The 17,437-nt window shown below is 25.3% G+C and overlaps 5 protein-coding genes across 6 annotated transcripts; all 5 read right to left on the minus strand.

Annotated features, from left to right (window-relative positions):
* Window positions 1–453: 453 nt before the first annotated feature.
* LOC112638451 (odorant receptor 46a-like) lies at window positions 454–1,798 on the minus strand. Its single transcript, XM_025410231.1, has 4 exons — window positions 1,787–1,798; window positions 1,113–1,448; window positions 715–916; window positions 454–459 (listed from the first exon to the last, which is right to left on the minus strand). The coding sequence occupies exons 1-4, from the start codon at window positions 1,789–1,791 to the stop codon at window positions 454–456; spliced, it is 549 nt and encodes a 182-aa protein (XP_025266016.1). The 5' UTR covers window positions 1,792–1,798.
* Window positions 1,799–3,688: 1,890 nt separating this feature from the next.
* On the minus strand, window positions 3,689–7,072 carry LOC109609915 (odorant receptor 46a-like). The gene is made up of 5 exons (XM_025410201.1): window positions 6,655–7,072; window positions 6,004–6,339; window positions 5,355–5,556; window positions 4,137–4,292; window positions 3,689–3,785 (listed from the first exon to the last, which is right to left on the minus strand). The coding sequence occupies exons 1-5, from the start codon at window positions 7,014–7,016 to the stop codon at window positions 3,735–3,737; spliced, it is 1,107 nt and encodes a 368-aa protein (XP_025265986.1). The 5' UTR covers window positions 7,017–7,072; the 3' UTR covers window positions 3,689–3,734.
* Window positions 7,073–8,096: 1,024 nt separating this feature from the next.
* LOC105249984 (odorant receptor 46a) lies at window positions 8,097–10,186 on the minus strand. The gene is made up of 5 exons (XM_025410200.1): window positions 9,825–10,186; window positions 9,205–9,540; window positions 8,845–9,049; window positions 8,485–8,640; window positions 8,097–8,164 (listed from the first exon to the last, which is right to left on the minus strand). Exons 1-5 carry the CDS (start codon window positions 10,184–10,186, stop codon window positions 8,117–8,119), a joined length of 1,107 nt encoding a protein of 368 aa, XP_025265985.1. The 3' UTR covers window positions 8,097–8,116.
* Window positions 10,187–11,245: 1,059 nt separating this feature from the next.
* LOC105249983 (odorant receptor Or1-like) lies at window positions 11,246–13,288 on the minus strand. 2 transcript variants are annotated; one of them, XM_025410193.1, is made up of 5 exons: window positions 12,883–13,288; window positions 12,328–12,663; window positions 11,874–12,078; window positions 11,621–11,776; window positions 11,246–11,333 (listed from the first exon to the last, which is right to left on the minus strand). In XM_025410193.1, the coding sequence occupies exons 1-5, from the start codon at window positions 13,242–13,244 to the stop codon at window positions 11,277–11,279; spliced, it is 1,116 nt and encodes a 371-aa protein (XP_025265978.1). In that variant the 5' UTR covers window positions 13,245–13,288; the 3' UTR covers window positions 11,246–11,276. The 2 variants fall into 2 exon arrangements, with proteins under 2 accessions (XP_025265978.1, XP_025265979.1); XM_025410194.1 differs by lacking the exon at window positions 11,621–11,776.
* Window positions 13,289–14,576: 1,288 nt separating this feature from the next.
* Window positions 14,577–16,839, minus strand: LOC112638452 (odorant receptor Or1-like). The gene is made up of 5 exons (XM_025410232.1): window positions 16,454–16,839; window positions 15,850–16,185; window positions 15,269–15,473; window positions 14,967–15,122; window positions 14,577–14,624 (listed from the first exon to the last, which is right to left on the minus strand). Exons 1-5 carry the CDS (start codon window positions 16,813–16,815, stop codon window positions 14,577–14,579), a joined length of 1,107 nt encoding a protein of 368 aa, XP_025266017.1. The 5' UTR covers window positions 16,816–16,839.
* Window positions 16,840–17,437: the final 598 nt, after the last annotated feature.

The raw sequence follows: 17,437 nt of genomic DNA on the forward strand, positions 1-17,437 counted from the left end.
AATGCAAATATTTTAAATGTAATGAATATAATATTGCATTTTTTTAAATTGATTAACACATCCATTAAAACATAAAGCCATTGCTTATGTAAACTAAAAACTTGAAATTTCGTTCCAAAATCAACTTCAGTCACACATTTGATATTTTTATACTTACATTCATAAAAGAATCAAGATTTAGAGAGATAGTATAGGCGCTGGTAATTTCAATAGGCATTACTGTACGCTTCATCATTATTATTAAAGATTTTTTTAAATTTTTATCCAAAGTGAGCCATTCTATTTCGAAAATATTATCTATAAATTGGCGACTCTATTTATGAATATAGAAGACATATAAGAGTTACATATTTTTAAACATTCTTATATTTCTATAAAAAATTTTTTAAATCTTAATTATCTATATATTATTAAAGTATGATAATAATTATAATAATTCTTAAGTTAAAATCATCAATTCTAGAAAGATTAATATAAATTCTAAAATTCTAGAAAGATTAATATAAATTAAAAATAATTACAAATGAATACTTATCAATCTTTCGCATAATTATTCTATTTTAATTTCAAAAATAACATAAGGCTTGAAAATTTATTTGTTACATTTACATAAAAATATGAATATAAAATCCTAAAAAAATAAAAATTTGAAAATAAATATAACTTCAACATTAAAATTTTGCTAATAATGAAAATTAAGTTTGTACCTCGTACCTTTAGTCTTACTTCGTTGCCAAACCAACAATAAACAAAAATTTGTGTGAGCATGCAACCCATGAATAATGCTAATCGAATACATCTTGCATCCAATTTTGATAGACTTATTACATAAAGATTGAAACATACGACAAGCATACTCATTAGAAATTGAATAGTAATAACCATTCTAAAATTCGTATTAACAAGAAAAGCCAATCTGAAACAAAATTCACAATAAGCACTATCTATAATACATAATAAGAAGTTAGTTTTATTACATCAAAATATTAATAAAGAGTGAAAGTAAATATATATTATTTTCTAAATATATTCACATATTTTATACATATTTTATTTAAATAGAACATATTTAAATGGGATATTGAATCATATCATATATTATAAAAGTTAACCTAAAGATTTTACAATGTTGTTGGACGCAATTACGAAGACCATCTGAATGAAGCATGATTCTCTTCAAACGATATGTCAAAATTTCATATTGACAGCAAACATGAACTAATAATCCACAGATGAGACTGTCACAAGCGACATTTACTAAAGCACCCATAGTCAAACCTATCAATTGATGAATGTATAATATGCAAAATAAAGTCATAGATGAATATTCGAATGGCACCCACGCTCTATATGTCAACTTTTTTTGACCAAAATTTGTTAATAAAGATGTAATCGTAATAATGACGCATGTTACCATACACATAGCTGTATAATGGAAAGTATTAATCCTATAAAAATATATAAACATATTCACTTAATATTTTTATTATATATTTAATATTTCATTTATTATTTTTTTCCTTAGTATTTATTTTTTATTAGTTTCTTATTTAAAGAATAGATAAAAATGATCTTATACAATAATTATATATAATAAGAAAATTGTATATAATGAAGGAGATAACGAATCAAATCGTGAAATAAATTTCAATAAAATTGAAATAACATAAAGCTAAAATGTTAAATTTAAATTAAATCCAAAGAATATTTACAAGACATACATGTTAAAATGATTATTAGTGAAATCAATAATAAATAGTGACAATTATTGATTGTTAATACTTACTGCATGCCTTTATCAAATTTATAATAAATTTTTATTTCATTCGGTTTCAATGGTTTGCACGGTTTTTTCATTAGAATATCGGTTAATTTAATAATGTTTTTGTGACTGCCCAGTAAGCTAAACAATTTGTAGCAAACTATGATCATAGGAAGTAATACGCAAAAGTTATCGCAAAAATCATCTGTGTTGTCCACGATTAGAATTATATCCATGAATTGCGACAATACGAAACTATTTATTAGTAAAATTACTAGAAATGTATACACTCGATATATTATACGTTTATGTACCGATGTCCAAGATTCCGGCTGCCAGCAACCACATATTGTTAACACTTTAAAAGTAAGTTCCAATATATGCATCTTGAATTTTTTTCTTTCGGTCATCATCCATCACATATGAATAACAATAGAAAAAACTTGATTTTTTTATTGTACTAATGTAATGCTTTCAAATTTGCTTTCAAATTTGCTTTTCAAATTTGTTTTTAATTATTTTTTTATTATATAATTATTACCTGATTAATTATATTATATCTTGTTTGCCTTATTAATATATTGTTAATTTTATATTGTTTCTAACAATATATTTCACGATTTATATTTTTTCACAAATATTTAACTATATGTTGTATATTATAACTGAAAATATATTTTTTCTTTCCTTGTGTAAACTACTTGTGCTTTAAATTAATTTTTAACAAAAAGATCAATTAAAATTGATATAAATAAAATAAAGAGAGAATGATTCAAATAACATTATCTTAAAATTTTTTACACACAAATATACAAAAACAATGTGTAATTCTTCAGCGACTAACGAAAACCTATAAATGTGCCGTTCTTTTCAGAGATAATATTTCTCAGAGAAATTTCTTCTTCAATCATTAGTCTTGTTCTTTGCAATAATCAATAGTCTTATTCTCTCTCTTTGTGTGCAATAATCCCTTACAACATAATATTTTCATGAATTTAAAATGCAGTATATAGATGCAGAGTTAGCATGGTTTCTAAGCGCATGTCTCTTAAAGACGGAAAGTAAAAGAAATAAAAAGAGGAACAATTGAACAGTCACTTATAATACATCTCTATACATATTTTACATAGATTAATTATATTCTTGTCTGCAAGGAAACGTTTTATTTTTCGATATATGATAGTTGTATCACATTGAATTTTTCTTTCATATATATATTGATTCTCAATATACAATTCTCAATATACTGGATACAATTTCTAATAGAAGATATCTAAAATATGACATTAATAATATCGAGTGAAAGATAGATATGTATAGCATGATAAAAAAATTCTCCAGGATATTAAACCATATAATTTGATTACCATAAAAGATAAATAGAGAATGTATTAAAATATAAGTATTTGTGTGCATATGTGTGTTTAAGATGAAAGATATATGTGTGTGAATATAAAAAGATATATTTACTTAAATTCCTTTTATTAATTTAAAATTGCGACAAAGAATCAACACTAATTATAATATTTTTCTATTTATATTTTTACGAATAATAACACAAATTACGAGAATAATACAACATAAGGATATTTTTATATAAAACGCATTTTTAATATAATAAACAATAAAATTTAATAAAATCATTAAATATTGCATAGCTAACAAAAATCTATAACATATTGAAATAGACTTGGCAAAAAAATATTTAAATTAATTTTATATGTTGCAATATTATATATATGTAAATTACATATGCAAACATTAAAGAAAAAATTTTTAACAATTATGATGGCATTTTTTGATGGAATAGTTTAATGTAATGGGAAATTTAAATAGTTTAATTTGATATTTTTATTTATTTAATTACTACTATATATTATACGTGATAAAATATTGACTGTTATATTTATGATATTAACAGCTGAATAAAATAATAATATTAGTGTACCATATAAACATAAGTCAATTATTATTATTCCATTTGTTGAAGTAAATTATAAGCCGAATATGACGTTTTAAGTATCTACAACAAACATAGATGTCCGTAATCCTAATTTATATTTATATATTGATATATTTAGTGATTTAACCAAAATAAATAATAATTAGTTAATGATAAAATATGATATAGACAAATATAAAATGCAATATTTCAATTTTTATTGGTTTAACATAATTAAATTTTAAATTTAAATTAATTAGATTTTATTAGATTTGACACAATTAATGCAAATATTTTAAATATAATAAATTTTCCTTTTCTTCCAAATTGATTAACAGTTTTATTTAAATACTGACTATCATTCTTATGCAAAATTAAAGAGCGTTTGCAAAAATCAATTTCTATCGTATATTTAATATTTTTTATACTTACACCTACAAAGGAATCAAGATTCATGGAGATAGTGTAAGCACTGGTAATCTCAATAGGCATTGTTGTACGCTTCATTATTATTATTAATGACTGTTTTAGATTTTCATCCACCTCTAACCATTCAGTTTGAAAAATATTATCGACGAATTGGCGACTCTACTTAAGTATGTAGAAAACATTTTGCTTATATATATATATATGTATATATATATATATATATATATATATATATTGTATATATGTATATATTGTATATTAGGTAATTATTCGGAAAATGGTACACCTCATCGATTTTATTGCTCTTTGGATATGTTGTGGAGAAAATTATTCTGAGTAAATCTCTGCAAAAATCAAGTGGGGGACGACATTGGTTTAGGAGATATAACATGTTAAAGTTTCAAAATTTTAATGCTTGTTGCCGCAATATCTCACCATTATACGACTCTATTTAAAAATGTAAACATGTTTAGTTTTGTGTGATATCGGTGTTATACATTTGCAAAATTCACTTCTATCATCCTCTGCTTTCGGTACTAAGCGAGGTCCACCTTTACCATCCCCTGCTTTCGGTACGAAGCGAGGTCTATAATTGTACTTTTCACGCGAAGCAAGGTTCACCCCTACAAGTACACGCCCAGACTGCACACCCCCCCCACCCCCCCCGTTGCAAACTCCATGCAAAGGAAGATTTCACATGGGTTCGCAACGGGGGGGTGGGAGGTGGGGGTGGGGTGGGGGGGTGGGGGGTGTGCAGTCTGGGCGTGTACTTTGTAACGCAAACATGTGCTTTTGAGAACGTAAACATGTTTACATTTTTGAATAGAGTCGTATAATGGTGAGATATTGCGGCAAGAAGCATTAAAATTTTGAAACTTCAACTTGTTATATCTCCTAAACCAATGTCGTCCCCCACTTGATTTTTGCGGAGGTTTACTCAAAATAACTTCCTCTACAACATATCCAAAGAGCGATGAAATCGGTGAGGTGTACCATTTTCCGAATATTTACCATAATAAATATTGATTTTTCTAAATCATTCTATATTAATTTTAAAAAGTGCTGAAGAGTTTAAATATTTCTTTTTTATATTTATATTCAATATGTTACATAAATATAAATATAAATATAAAAAAATAGAAATATTTTTAAAAATAAATAACAATTTTAATATTAAAATATTAAAATATTATACTAATAATAGAAATTAAGTGCTTGCACCTTTATTTTGACTTCGTTACCATACCAGCAATAGACGAAAATTTGTGTTAACATGCAACACATGAACATTGCTAATCGAATATATCTTGCACCTATTCTCAATTGAGTTAATTGATAGAGATTAAAACATACTACCAACATACTCATTAAAAACTGAATAGTAATAACCATTCTAAACGTCGCATTTACAATAAAAGCAAATCTGAAGAAAAAAAATATATAATACATCATTTTTATATTTATATTTATAAGATAGAGGAGTAAATAAAATATGTTCTATATATATATATATATATATATATATATATATTCTATATATATTATATATATTCTATATATATATATATATATATATATATATATATATTTACTTATTTTTACATAAATCATATTTAAAATAAAATAATTCAGTTTTATGGTTCTTCCATTATTATTTTTTTCATTAATTCATAATGCGTTTTATTTATTATTAATGTATAAATAATTTTTCTAATAAAAATAATATATATGTACGTACGTATAGGGCATTATATTACATTGAAATTAATTATTACGTATTGTTTTCTATATACTTTGGCATATCATATTTATATTAAATGAAAGATTGTTAAGTTTGTAAAATATAATATAAATATTGTATTACACTAACCTGAAGATATTGCAATGTTGTCGCACGCAATTACGAAGAGTGCCTGAATAAAGCACGATTTTTCTTAAACGATATGCCAAGATTTCAAATTGACAGCAAATGTGCACTAATAATCCGCAAATAAGACCATCACAAGCAACGTTCAACAAAGCACCCATAATCAAACATATCAATTGGTGAGCGTATAATATGCAAAATACGATCGTAGATGAATATTCGAACGGTACCCATGCTCTGTACGTTAATTTTCCTTCACCGAAATCCGTTAATAAAGATATGAACGCAATACTTGTGCATGTCACTAAGCCCAGAGTTGCATAATGCAAAGTGTTAACTCTATAAAATGACTGCACATTTATGTTTCCCCGTACTTTTTTGTTTAAGAGGTGCAGCAATTTAATATTATATCTTAGCATATATTATATATTTGCAAACTTAAGAAACAGATATTAAATTTAAATTTAAATTTAAATCAAGAAAAAAAATTATTAATAATGAGAAAAGACTAATAAATGTAAAAAAAATTAAAAGTTGGTATTTACAATTTCAGAGAATTTTTATAACTTGAAATATGTTACGATAATTATTTTCAGTGAACAATTAATAATATAGTTATTGTAATATAATTATTGTTGGTTAAATAGAACTTACTGTATGCCTTTATCGAATTTATAGTGAATTTCTATCTCATTCGGTTTCGATGGTCTGCATGGTTCCCTTGTTAAAATGTCAGTCAATTTAACAATGTTTTTATGATTTACCAATAAACTAAGCATTTTATAACAAGAAATAAACATAGGAAGCATAATACAAAAATTATCAGAAAGATCATCAGGATTGTCTACGATAAGAATTATATCCATAAATTGCGACAATGTGAAACTGTTTACTAACAAAATTACTAAAACTGTATACACTCGATATATTATGCGTTTATATATCGACGTCCAAGACTTCGGTCTCCAACAACCGCATATTGTTAATACTTTAAAGGTAAATTCCAACACTTGCATTTTGTAAAATCTATTTGTGTTTTCTGTTTAATTGATGTTATTATTAATTATATTAAATGCAGTAATATAATTTACTTGCGAAATACAATCAAATTGATTGTCTATAACATGTTTACATATTATATTAATAAAAATTTTTTCATATATTTTTATTTTATTTTTTTAATTAATTGTAAACTATATAGTTATATATATATATATATATATATATATATATATAATTATATATATTAATTTTTATCAGGAGGATATTAATTAAGTAATAAATAAAAGAGTAATATGAATGTCATTATAATTAAAATTCTTTATACTATATGCAGAAGAGAATAACGCGCAACACAATTCACATAGAACGACTGAAACTTTATAACTTCGTAGCTCTTTTCCAAAGTAGTATTTGCACTTAGTTTTTCCCCTCGTAATCAATGGTTTTAATATTTATTGTGCAACAATGTCTGTTACATAGTATTTCATTGAATCAAAAATGCAGGATACAGCTGCTATGTCCCTATAACGATTTCTGAGCGCATGTCACTTGAAGGCGGAACGTAGAGGAAATAAAAGAGGAAACGTTTAAATATTAAACAGCACTTATGTAAGCCATTCTAACGTAATAATCATATAAGTAAAATATACTCTCTCTTTTGAATGAAAACATTTTATTAACGGTTATACGCCGAAATGCCACATTGTATTAATCTTTCTTTCTTGTATGTTGATTCCTATAATAGAAGAATTTAAAGCATATGGATATATATAATCGATAAAATATCGAATGTACATTAATATAACATGATAAAATAATTTTGCAAAATATTAAGCTATTAAACAACTATTCGATTATTACTATTATAACGCATAAATAAAAAAATGTGCTTAAAGTATATAACACATAGTAAAAAAAGAATAAAAGAAACAGAGAAAGATCTAAAAAATGTATTTAATTACCTTTTATTCTTTCATCCATCAAAACTACATGATACAAGAATTATCGCTAATTATAATAATTCATTATGCTGGGTTATATTAAAAATTTAATATTACTTAAATGTAAGCAACGTAAGATTAAATTTATGTAATTACCCAATATATTGTCTTTCCTATACTTGCTGCAATATGTTGAAAGCTGAATATGAAGTTTTAAGTAACTGCAAACAAAAATATTATATATATTATAATAATTAAATATATTATAAGATCTCTCTTTGCTCGAATTATTAAAATGAAATCAATAAACGTTTCATATAATAATTTATTAAATTTTTGTATAATATATATGTTGTATATATATATATATATATATATATATAAATATATATGCAATTATTTTGATTGTATATATTTATTGCTAAAAGAATTGATTTTATTTTTTTTATATCCAGATTTATATATGCATTAAATATTAAATATAAATTTTTTGCGCTCGCCCGTTAATCTTGTGCGATAATAAGAAACATTTTATACTAACACCTACGAAAGAATCAAGATTCATAGAGATGATGTAAGCGCTGGTGAATTCGATTGGCATTGTACTACGTCTCATAATCAATAACAAAGCTTTCTTTACATTCTGGTCCAACATATACCATTTTATTTCAAAAATATTATGGATGAGTTGTCGGCTCTATATTTATTATAATATTATATAACATTTGCTTATTCACATATTAATTGTATATTTTTTTAACATATAAATAAATTATATATTTAATTATTATTAAAATACATAAAATTATGAGAATTCTATAAATATATAGATTAAATTATTAATTTATTTATTACAATTATTATAATTAATTGTTTTCTATGTGATTTAATAATCGTATACCTTTAATTTTACTTCATTTCCATACCAGCAATAAAAAAAGATTTGCGTCAGCATACTACACATGTACAATGCCAATTGAATATACTTTGCTTTCGTTGTTGTCGTTCTGGTTAATTGATATAGATTAAAGCACACCACCAATGTGCTTACTACAAACTGAATAGTAATAGTGAATCTGAACTTCTCATTGACCGCAAAAGCAAGACTGTAATTAAACGCGATCATTTCTTTTAATGCCTACAAGTCGAGAAATGGAATCGATATTTTTGCATCGATATTTTTATCGATGCAACAATAATAATATGTATAAATAGTGTTCTTGTAATATTAATTATATTATATATAAATATATGTACAAACTCGAAAATACGATTATGTTGCAGGATACAATCGTGTAAGATATCAGGCTCGCGTGCTATTCTTCTCAATCGAGATTCTAGTATCTTGATCTGACAACAAATGTGCACCAATAGTCCACAAATAAGACCATCGCAAGCGACATGAAGAACGGATCCCATTATCAAACTTATCAACTGATGAGCATACGTAATATAATATAAAAATGGCAATGAATAATCATATGGTAGCCAGGCTCTAAATGTCAGCATTCGTTTCCTGAAGTCCGTTAATAATGATGTCAATGTGATGCATACACAAGTTGTCTCAACCAGAATAGCGTAATGTATCGTGTTTGCCCTGAAAAATAACTGTAGACATTGTTGCATATCATTTGTTATTAGTGTTTTGTTTAATATTATAATTTTCTATTTTTTTAATATGTAAATTTATTATTAAAATTTTAATACGTGATATTTTTTTAATATATTATAGAACGATATAAAAAAAATTAGTAGCAGCATTAGTCAGAAATATTTAAATCTCAACTTTGCGTTTTAAAATCATGTCATACATTTTTCGTACCTGGATATTAATTTTAATATAACATTTATTATAAAAATTTTCATTTTTAAAATACTTACTGCACACCCTTATCAAATTTGTGATATATTTCCATTTCATTTGATTCCAATGGCTTACAGGGCTTTTCCGTGAGAATGTTGGTCAATATTGCGATATTTTTGCGATTCATCAACATACTAAGCATCTTACAACAAGAAACGATCATCGCGAGTAACATGTAAAAATTATCGGTGAAGTCGTCAGGATTATCCACGGTAAGAATAATATCCAATAATTGTGATAGGGTAAAGGTATTTATTAACACAAGTATGAAAACTGTATGCATATGGTATATTACGCGTTTACATGATGACGTCCAAGAATCCGGCCGCCAACAACCGCAAATAATTAAGAATTTAAAAGTGGAATCTAATATGTGCATGTTGTGAATTTTATATCTTTTCTTTGATATTCCATTTACACAGCATAAAAATTAAAAAATGTAGAAATTTACATAAAAATTCTAATATGTAATCTATATATATTCTTATATATTCTTATATATAATATATCTATATATTTTTTTCTATAATTCTTTTTTATAATCAGGTAAAGATTTAAATATATATATTAAAGATATATATAATTTGCTTATTCAATTTTCTCACACAGACATCTATACTAAAAATGAAATATATGAAAAGATTATCGATACAATTTTTTCAAGTGAAATTCTAAATGCGATGTTATAATCAAATTGCTCGCTCGAATAATAATCGAATGTACAATAAATTGTCTAGAAGAACAATCTTGAAATGCCTATAGAGCCACGATTTCTTAACGAACTCTTCGACTTTTACATATAATTTTTCCCTCCATATATGATTATCTTTATTATTAAAAATACAACTGTGTCCCTTGTATGAAATAACATTGTGAAATAATCGTGCAACACGGATATTCAATATAAAACTTTGTCTTATTGAGGAGAGCGAGAGTGTGTGTATCAATACAAATTTAAAACAAATTACATGTTAGCAAGAGTTGTCAAAGAAAAAATAACTCTCAAATGTCACATACACACGGTCCGTATACTTATGTTGTAAAATATTAATATTGGTAACTCCCATGCTTCTCTCTCTATCCCTCTCTTGGAAATATTTAATAAAGTTGTAAATTTACCATATCGAACAGATTTTCTTTCCCATATTGATTCATGTCTATAATTTCTAATTTAACACTCACATGTATATGCAGTCTCCAAATGATATAATCATAATCGTACTATTAACGTGCAATGTGTAAATAAAACTTATATTTTAACGTAAACAATAAAATATATGATACATATAATAATTTTTTAATTATAATTTTTCTTGTATAGAATTAGTGATATATATAATATATGATATGATAAATTATAATATCGGTATAAAATATTTTACTCTACGATGCTTATAAGCATATATTCATGACATAGATTTATATTATATTAAAAGATGCCACTATTTTTTTTTAATTGGTATCTAATATTATGAATCTTGCGTTTGCTGAAGTATATTGTAAGCAGAATACGATGTTTTGAGTAACTGCAATTAAAATTATTAATATTGTAATTTACAATCAGTTGCAGGTGTGTACATGATTAAATTTGATTACGCAATATAACAAAATGTTCGAAAATTTCGTAAAAAAATATTTAAAATATTCTTAATACGAAAAAAATTTTATTTTTAATAGATTACTTCTTATTAGTTACTTTTTTTATTGATTACTTCTTTTTATTAAAAGAGGCTGAATTAATATTTTCGATATTATAATTTTGAATACGATCTCTACTATTATTTATAGAACGACAATTAATTTTGATACTAACACCCACAAATGAATCAAGATTCATAGAAATAACAGAGGCACTGGTAAATTCTATTGGTACTATACCGCGTCTCATGATCAATAATAAAATTTTTTTGGCATTTTCATTCAGTTCGAACCACTCCATCTCAAACACATTATTCACCAATTGCCGACTCTGTATATTTAATGAGCCAAGAATTTTATTATTTATTTGTTCCACATATATATGTACTAAATATACTAAATGTTCATGTAAAAGAGATAGCACGTACTCTTAATTTAACTTCATTCCCGCACCAGCAATAAAAAAATATTTGCGATAGCATGGAGCACATATACAGTATTAATTGCATATACTTTGCTCTTAATGCGGTTGACTTAGTAAATTGATACAAATTGAAACACACTACTAGCGTACTTACAATAAATTGAATAAATATAGTTATTCTGAATTTATCATTTACCATATGAGCGAACCTAGAATTAATCGCAAACGTAACTCTCGAAAATTGAGATGATATATAAATGCGTATAAAAAATGTGCAGTATATCAGTAGAAAATATTTGACAAAAAGAATTTCATATTGCCGAAAAAATAATATACAAATTTATTTTCTCCTAACTTATATAATATAAAAAAATCACTTAACTGTGCTATAAAGTTATTACGCAAATATTAATGATGAAAAAATATTTTTATTTGTAACGTTAGTTATGGAAACGAACTTGAATATATGATTGTGCTGAAGAGCACAGTCTTGAAGAATTTTCGGATTACGTGTGCCTTTTCTTATACGACATTCCAATATCTCTAGTTGAGAGCAAATATGCACTAATAATCCGCATATAAGACTGTCGCAAGCAACATGATGAACAGATCCGACTGTAAAACTTATTAATTGATGAGCGTATACAAAGAGAAATAGTAGAGGTGACGAGTAATCGAATGGCAGCCATGCCCGAAATGTCAATTTGCCTTTTTTAAATTCTGTCAATATCGACGTTATGGTAACACACAGACACGTTGTCTCGACCAAAATAACGTAGTAAAATGTATTTGATCTGTAAAACGACTATGAACATTTTCACATTGCACTTTTTATTTAATATTTTTTTCGCAGAAAGCATTACATCTTATTATATGTATTCGCATAAATTAAAAGAGGAAATTGAATTATTTTGGTAGATAATTTTGCTCTAAATTTAAATGCTACATATTAAAATTATGCAAAAATCACCGAATATTATCAAATAAAGCAATAAGATTTTCACAATACTTACTGTATTAATCTCTCATATCTTTGTCGAATTTCCATTTCATCAGATTCAATCGGCTGAAGCGGTTTTCTCATAAGAGTATCAATTAACATATCAATGTTGTTGCGATTTATTAATAGAGCAAACATCTTGCAGCAAGAAACAATCATGGCAAGTAGTACGTAGAAATTATCGGTAAAATCATCGGAATTGTCCACAGTCATAATCAAATCCATCAGTTGCGATAACATAAACGTATGTATTAGCAGCAATATGAAAATTGTGTATACGTAATAGACTAACCGTTTGTACGGTGTTGTCCAGGAGTCCGGTCGTCCGCAGCCGCAGATCGTCAATATTTTAAATGTAAAGTCTAATATACGCATTATTATAACGTATCTTTCTTAACGTTATTTATTAGTGCTTTCCTTTCGAGAAAAATTATGTCAGATTTTACATTATATACCTATGTTTTATATATATATACATGTACATCAGTCTTAAAAATTGTGTATATAAGAATATATATAAAGATACTGTCAAAAATTTTTAAAAAAAATCTTGAATAAATATATCTTGAATAAATATATCTTGAATAAATCTTGAATATATATATATATATATATATATATATATATTTTTCTTTTCTAATTAATTGAAAAAAATGTTAAGCATTTAGTAATATAGCATAATTATTTAACTAATTTTTCAAAAATCTGTACAACAATTTAGACTGGTAGTCAAATTACATCTCAAACAATAATTTTCTGAAATTACTGTATCAAATAGTAATATTATGAAAATAAAAATATTTTTCGTAAAACAAATTGATGCGCTTAGATAAAATCTTATGGCAAACTGACCATAGAATGTCTATAGCTTCACTATATCTTCCATACAATAATACATTCCAACTTCCTCCTTTGACATCTTTTATTATTCAGATTGTGCAATTATGTTCCTCGAATAGATATTATTTTTATGCAATCGTCTAAACACATACTTGATATTGCGATATTATAACATAATAATGCTTCACTAGAATTTTGCTTGATATTACATGTCATGAGGAATAAAAAAATAATAACTCTTGAATATCGAAGCTCTATGTACTTATTGTTAAAATATTAATGATTTATACTTCAGCTATATACTTAATTCATATAGGTGTGACACTTCCACAGTAAACTACATATTTTTCTTTCTTATAATTTTTTAACGGATGCTAGAAAAATTTTTAAATGATACGAATATAACTGAATTAGCGTGCAAAATATGTAAGTAAAAATATCACATTACCAAAGATTATAATATTGTATATAATCATTATTATATTAAGTATATAATCAAAGTGACGCGATAGCGTTGTGACGCCTGGTATATAAAAATTTCTTTCTGGCTTGTCAACTGTTTTGCCTATGTACAGGAATATGTACACGATGCTATCAAGTAGCTTATTTGAAATATAACATAATTTATATATATTTATATATAATAATAATAATAAAACAAGAGAACCAAAAACAAGTGTACATATATATACACACTAATATTGGTTAAAGTAATATAAAAACATGTATTTTAACTTCTTTAAAAATTTCTTTCTTTTTCTTTTCTCTTTTTCTCTTTATACGTGCATGATATAAATTCATATTAGTCTTATGACAAAATATAAATTATAATATTTTTTTAAAATTTTATCTTTAATATTAAAATTTTTACATTTGCTGAAGTATGTTATAAGCTGAGTATGATGTTTTAAGTAACTGCAATTAAAATTATTAATAATGTTATTTAAAATAAGTTAAATATATATAAAAATACCAATCTTTTTTTGTAATTATATTATATTAAAGTTGTTTTAAAAAGTATAGAAAAATTAATTCTTACGTTCAATATATAATAGAAAGTTTCTTTCATCAATACATATTAAACTCTTCTTATTTTATTCTTAATTGAATAATTTTTTTTCTTTAAAAAGTTAAACAAATAATGATAAATAAATTTTTATATATATATATATATATATATATATATATATATATGGCATTATAATATTATTTTATATTTTAGATTTTGACTGTTAATTATGTCATTTTAATACTAACATGCACAAATGAGTCGAGATTCATAGAGATAACATAGGCACTAGTAAGCTCAATTGGTATTGTACCACGTGTCATAATCATTAATAAAGATTGTTTAGTATAATTATCGAGTTCAAACCATTCCATTTCAAATATGTTATTGACCAATTGTCGACTCTGCGTTTAACAATATTTACATTTTATTATTTACTTAATTTATGCACAGTATATCATACAAAATTTTCAAATAACAAATATATATTGTCTGTTTCAAAATATATGTTTGTTTCATATATATATATATTTCTTTCAAAAATACAAACCTTCAACTTAACTTCGTTTCCATACCAGCAATATAAGAAAATTTGCGACAGCATGCAACCCATATACATTATTAATTGCATATATTTTGCTCTTGATGCAGTTGATTTAGTAAATTGATATAGATTAAAGCACATTACCAATGTACTCACAATAAACTGTATAACGATAGTCAATCTAAATTTTTCATTTATTAAGCGAGCAAGCCTGAAATATAACTACATGATTTTAAAATATAATATAATTATGAAAATAATCACATTAATCGCATAACAAAGTTAAAAGTTTAAAAATATTTCAAAATTCATAATAATTTATTAATTAGAATTATAGGAACAATATATTAAGTTCAAAGAAGTACAAGGTCATGAATAAATAAATTAATCGAAAATTCTGTAATTAATTTAAAATTCTCTAGTACGCAAAGTATATTTTTATATTTGATATTGTTGAAACTATTCTCTCAATCTTTTTTCTTTTGAATAATATAAACACAATTATAATATATTGATAACGAATATATTGGTAATCAAATGCTTGCAAAATATTTTTATACATATAATATTAGCTGCAAAATACCAACTTGAATACAGTATTGTGCTGAAGAACGGATTTGCGAAGATTATCTCGATTGCTTCCGATTTTTCTCAAACGGCATTCCATTATTTCAATTTGACAGCAAACATGCACCAGCAGACCACATATCAGACCATCACAACCTACATGGAGAACAGAGCCGGCAGTTAAACCTATCAGCTGGTGTATATATACTATGCGAAACAGTAACGGCGACGTATAGTTGAATGGTAACCATGCTCTGAATGTCAATCTTCCTTTACTGAACTCTGTCAGCAACGATGTCACGGCAATGCATATACACGTTGTCTCGACCAGGATTGCATAGTAAAGTGTATTTGTCCTGTAAAATGACTGTAGAGATTTTTCTGTTTCATTTTTCATTCAATTCTTGCTTCGACGTTAGCTTTGTTATTTATATCTCTCTTCAATCAAATACTTGTTATATCAAAAACAGCTTAATGTAGTAATCAACCAATTTTTAAAATATAATTTATTTATAATTTTAAAAAAAATTACATATTTTGATGTCATAAATATTATCATATATTAAAAATTATTGTAACTATAATAACACATATAATTAGCTCTTATTATATAAATATACTCACTGTATAAGTCTATCAAATTTCTGCTGAATCTCGATTTCGTCAGAATAATCTGGTCTACATGGTTTTCTTGTGAGAATATCGATTAACATTGTAATATTACTGCGGTTCATCAGCAAGGTGAACATCTTACAACAGGAAACAATCATGGCGAGAAGCATGTAGAAATTATCAGTAAAATCCTCAGCATTGTCCACGGTTAAAATTAGATCCATCAGTTGCGATAGCATAAACGTATGTATGAGTAGCATTATAAAAATTGTGTACACATGATAAACTAATCGTTTGTACGGTGTTGTCCAGGAATCCGGTATCCAACACCCGCAAATCATTAATATCTTAAACGTAAAATCTAACAGGCCCATATTTAAATTCTAATTTACTTTTCTGTCAAGATTATTTTAATATCCGTTCTCTAGAAAAAGCATCGATCATTAATCATTGTTTCAAAGATATTACAGCATTTTTTAATTTTCTTCTTTTAATTAATAATTAAATGTGAGATTCACAATATTACATGATACAATAATTATTCATATACTTGAAAACTTAACTGATAGTTAAATTATATTTCATCGGCGATTTTTTCCAGTCACGCAAGCTCAGATAGAATAAAATAATGAAAATGTTTTTCTGAAAAATATTATGAAGAAATCTTGAAAAAGACTGACAATCATAGAATAGTCTCGCGATCGTCCCATAATAATACGTTTATACAACTTTTCCCCTACTTTCCCCCTTCATATACGATAACTTTTATTATTTAGATTGCAATCTATATCCTTCCCATACCTCAACAACCCTTTATAGAATGCAGTCATTAAATATAGACTCAATCATAGATTACGATGTCATGATATAAAATGATATCTGAAAATAATAATAAATCATTAAATTATATATTAGAAGCTATATAAAGAATAGAAAATAGAATATTTAAAAGTTCTTGATAACATGATTGTTCTGCACTAATATAAAATATTTAAT

The sequence above is a fragment of the Camponotus floridanus genome, unplaced genomic scaffold (genome assembly GCF_003227725.1).
Source record: "Camponotus floridanus strain SB8 unplaced genomic scaffold, Cflo_v7.5 scaffold30, whole genome shotgun sequence".
Taxonomy (NCBI): Eukaryota; Metazoa; Arthropoda; class Insecta; order Hymenoptera; family Formicidae; genus Camponotus; species Camponotus floridanus.

Bases quoted from the DNA above. Each gene is read 5' to 3' on its own strand.
- LOC112638451 (XM_025410231.1), bottom strand. The intron at 917-1,112 runs GTTAACTTTTAT...ATTTTGTTTCAG, and splicing joins CAACATTGTAAAATCTTTAG to ATTGGCTTTTCTTGTTAATA.
- LOC109609915 (XM_025410201.1), bottom strand. From the start codon at position 7,016: ATGCAAGTGTTGGAATTTACCTTTAAAGTATTAACAATATGCGGTTGT. The intron at 6,340-6,654 runs GTAAGTTCTATT...GTCATTTTATAG, and splicing joins AAATTCGATAAAGGCATACA to AGTTAACACTTTGCATTATG. The intron at 5,557-6,003 runs GTTAGTGTAATA...TTTTTTCTTCAG, and splicing joins CAACATTGCAATATCTTCAG to ATTTGCTTTTATTGTAAATG.
- LOC105249984 (XM_025410200.1), bottom strand. From the start codon at position 10,186: ATGCACATATTAGATTCCACTTTTAAATTCTTAATTATTTGCGGTTGT. The intron at 8,641-8,844 runs GTATACGATTAT...TAATAAATATAG, and splicing joins GAAATGAAGTAAAATTAAAG to AGCCGACAACTCATCCATAA. The intron at 8,165-8,484 runs GTTAGTATAAAA...TTTTGTTTGCAG, and splicing joins ATCTTGATTCTTTCGTAGGT to TTACTTAAAACTTCATATTC.
- LOC105249983 (XM_025410193.1), bottom strand. From the start codon at position 13,244: ATGCGTATATTAGACTTTACATTTAAAATATTGACGATCTGCGGCTGC. The intron at 12,079-12,327 runs GTTCGTTTCCAT...GATTAATTCTAG, and splicing joins CAGCACAATCATATATTCAA to GTTCGCTCATATGGTAAATG. The intron at 11,334-11,620 runs GTTAGTATCAAA...TTTTAATTGCAG, and splicing joins ATCTTGATTCATTTGTGGGT to TTACTCAAAACATCGTATTC.
- LOC112638452 (XM_025410232.1), bottom strand. From the start codon at position 16,815: ATGGGCCTGTTAGATTTTACGTTTAAGATATTAATGATTTGCGGGTGT. The intron at 15,474-15,849 runs GTTGGTATTTTG...GTTATATTTCAG, and splicing joins CAGCACAATACTGTATTCAA to GCTTGCTCGCTTAATAAATG. The intron at 15,123-15,268 runs GTTTGTATTTTT...TGTTAAACGCAG, and splicing joins GAAACGAAGTTAAGTTGAAG to AGTCGACAATTGGTCAATAA.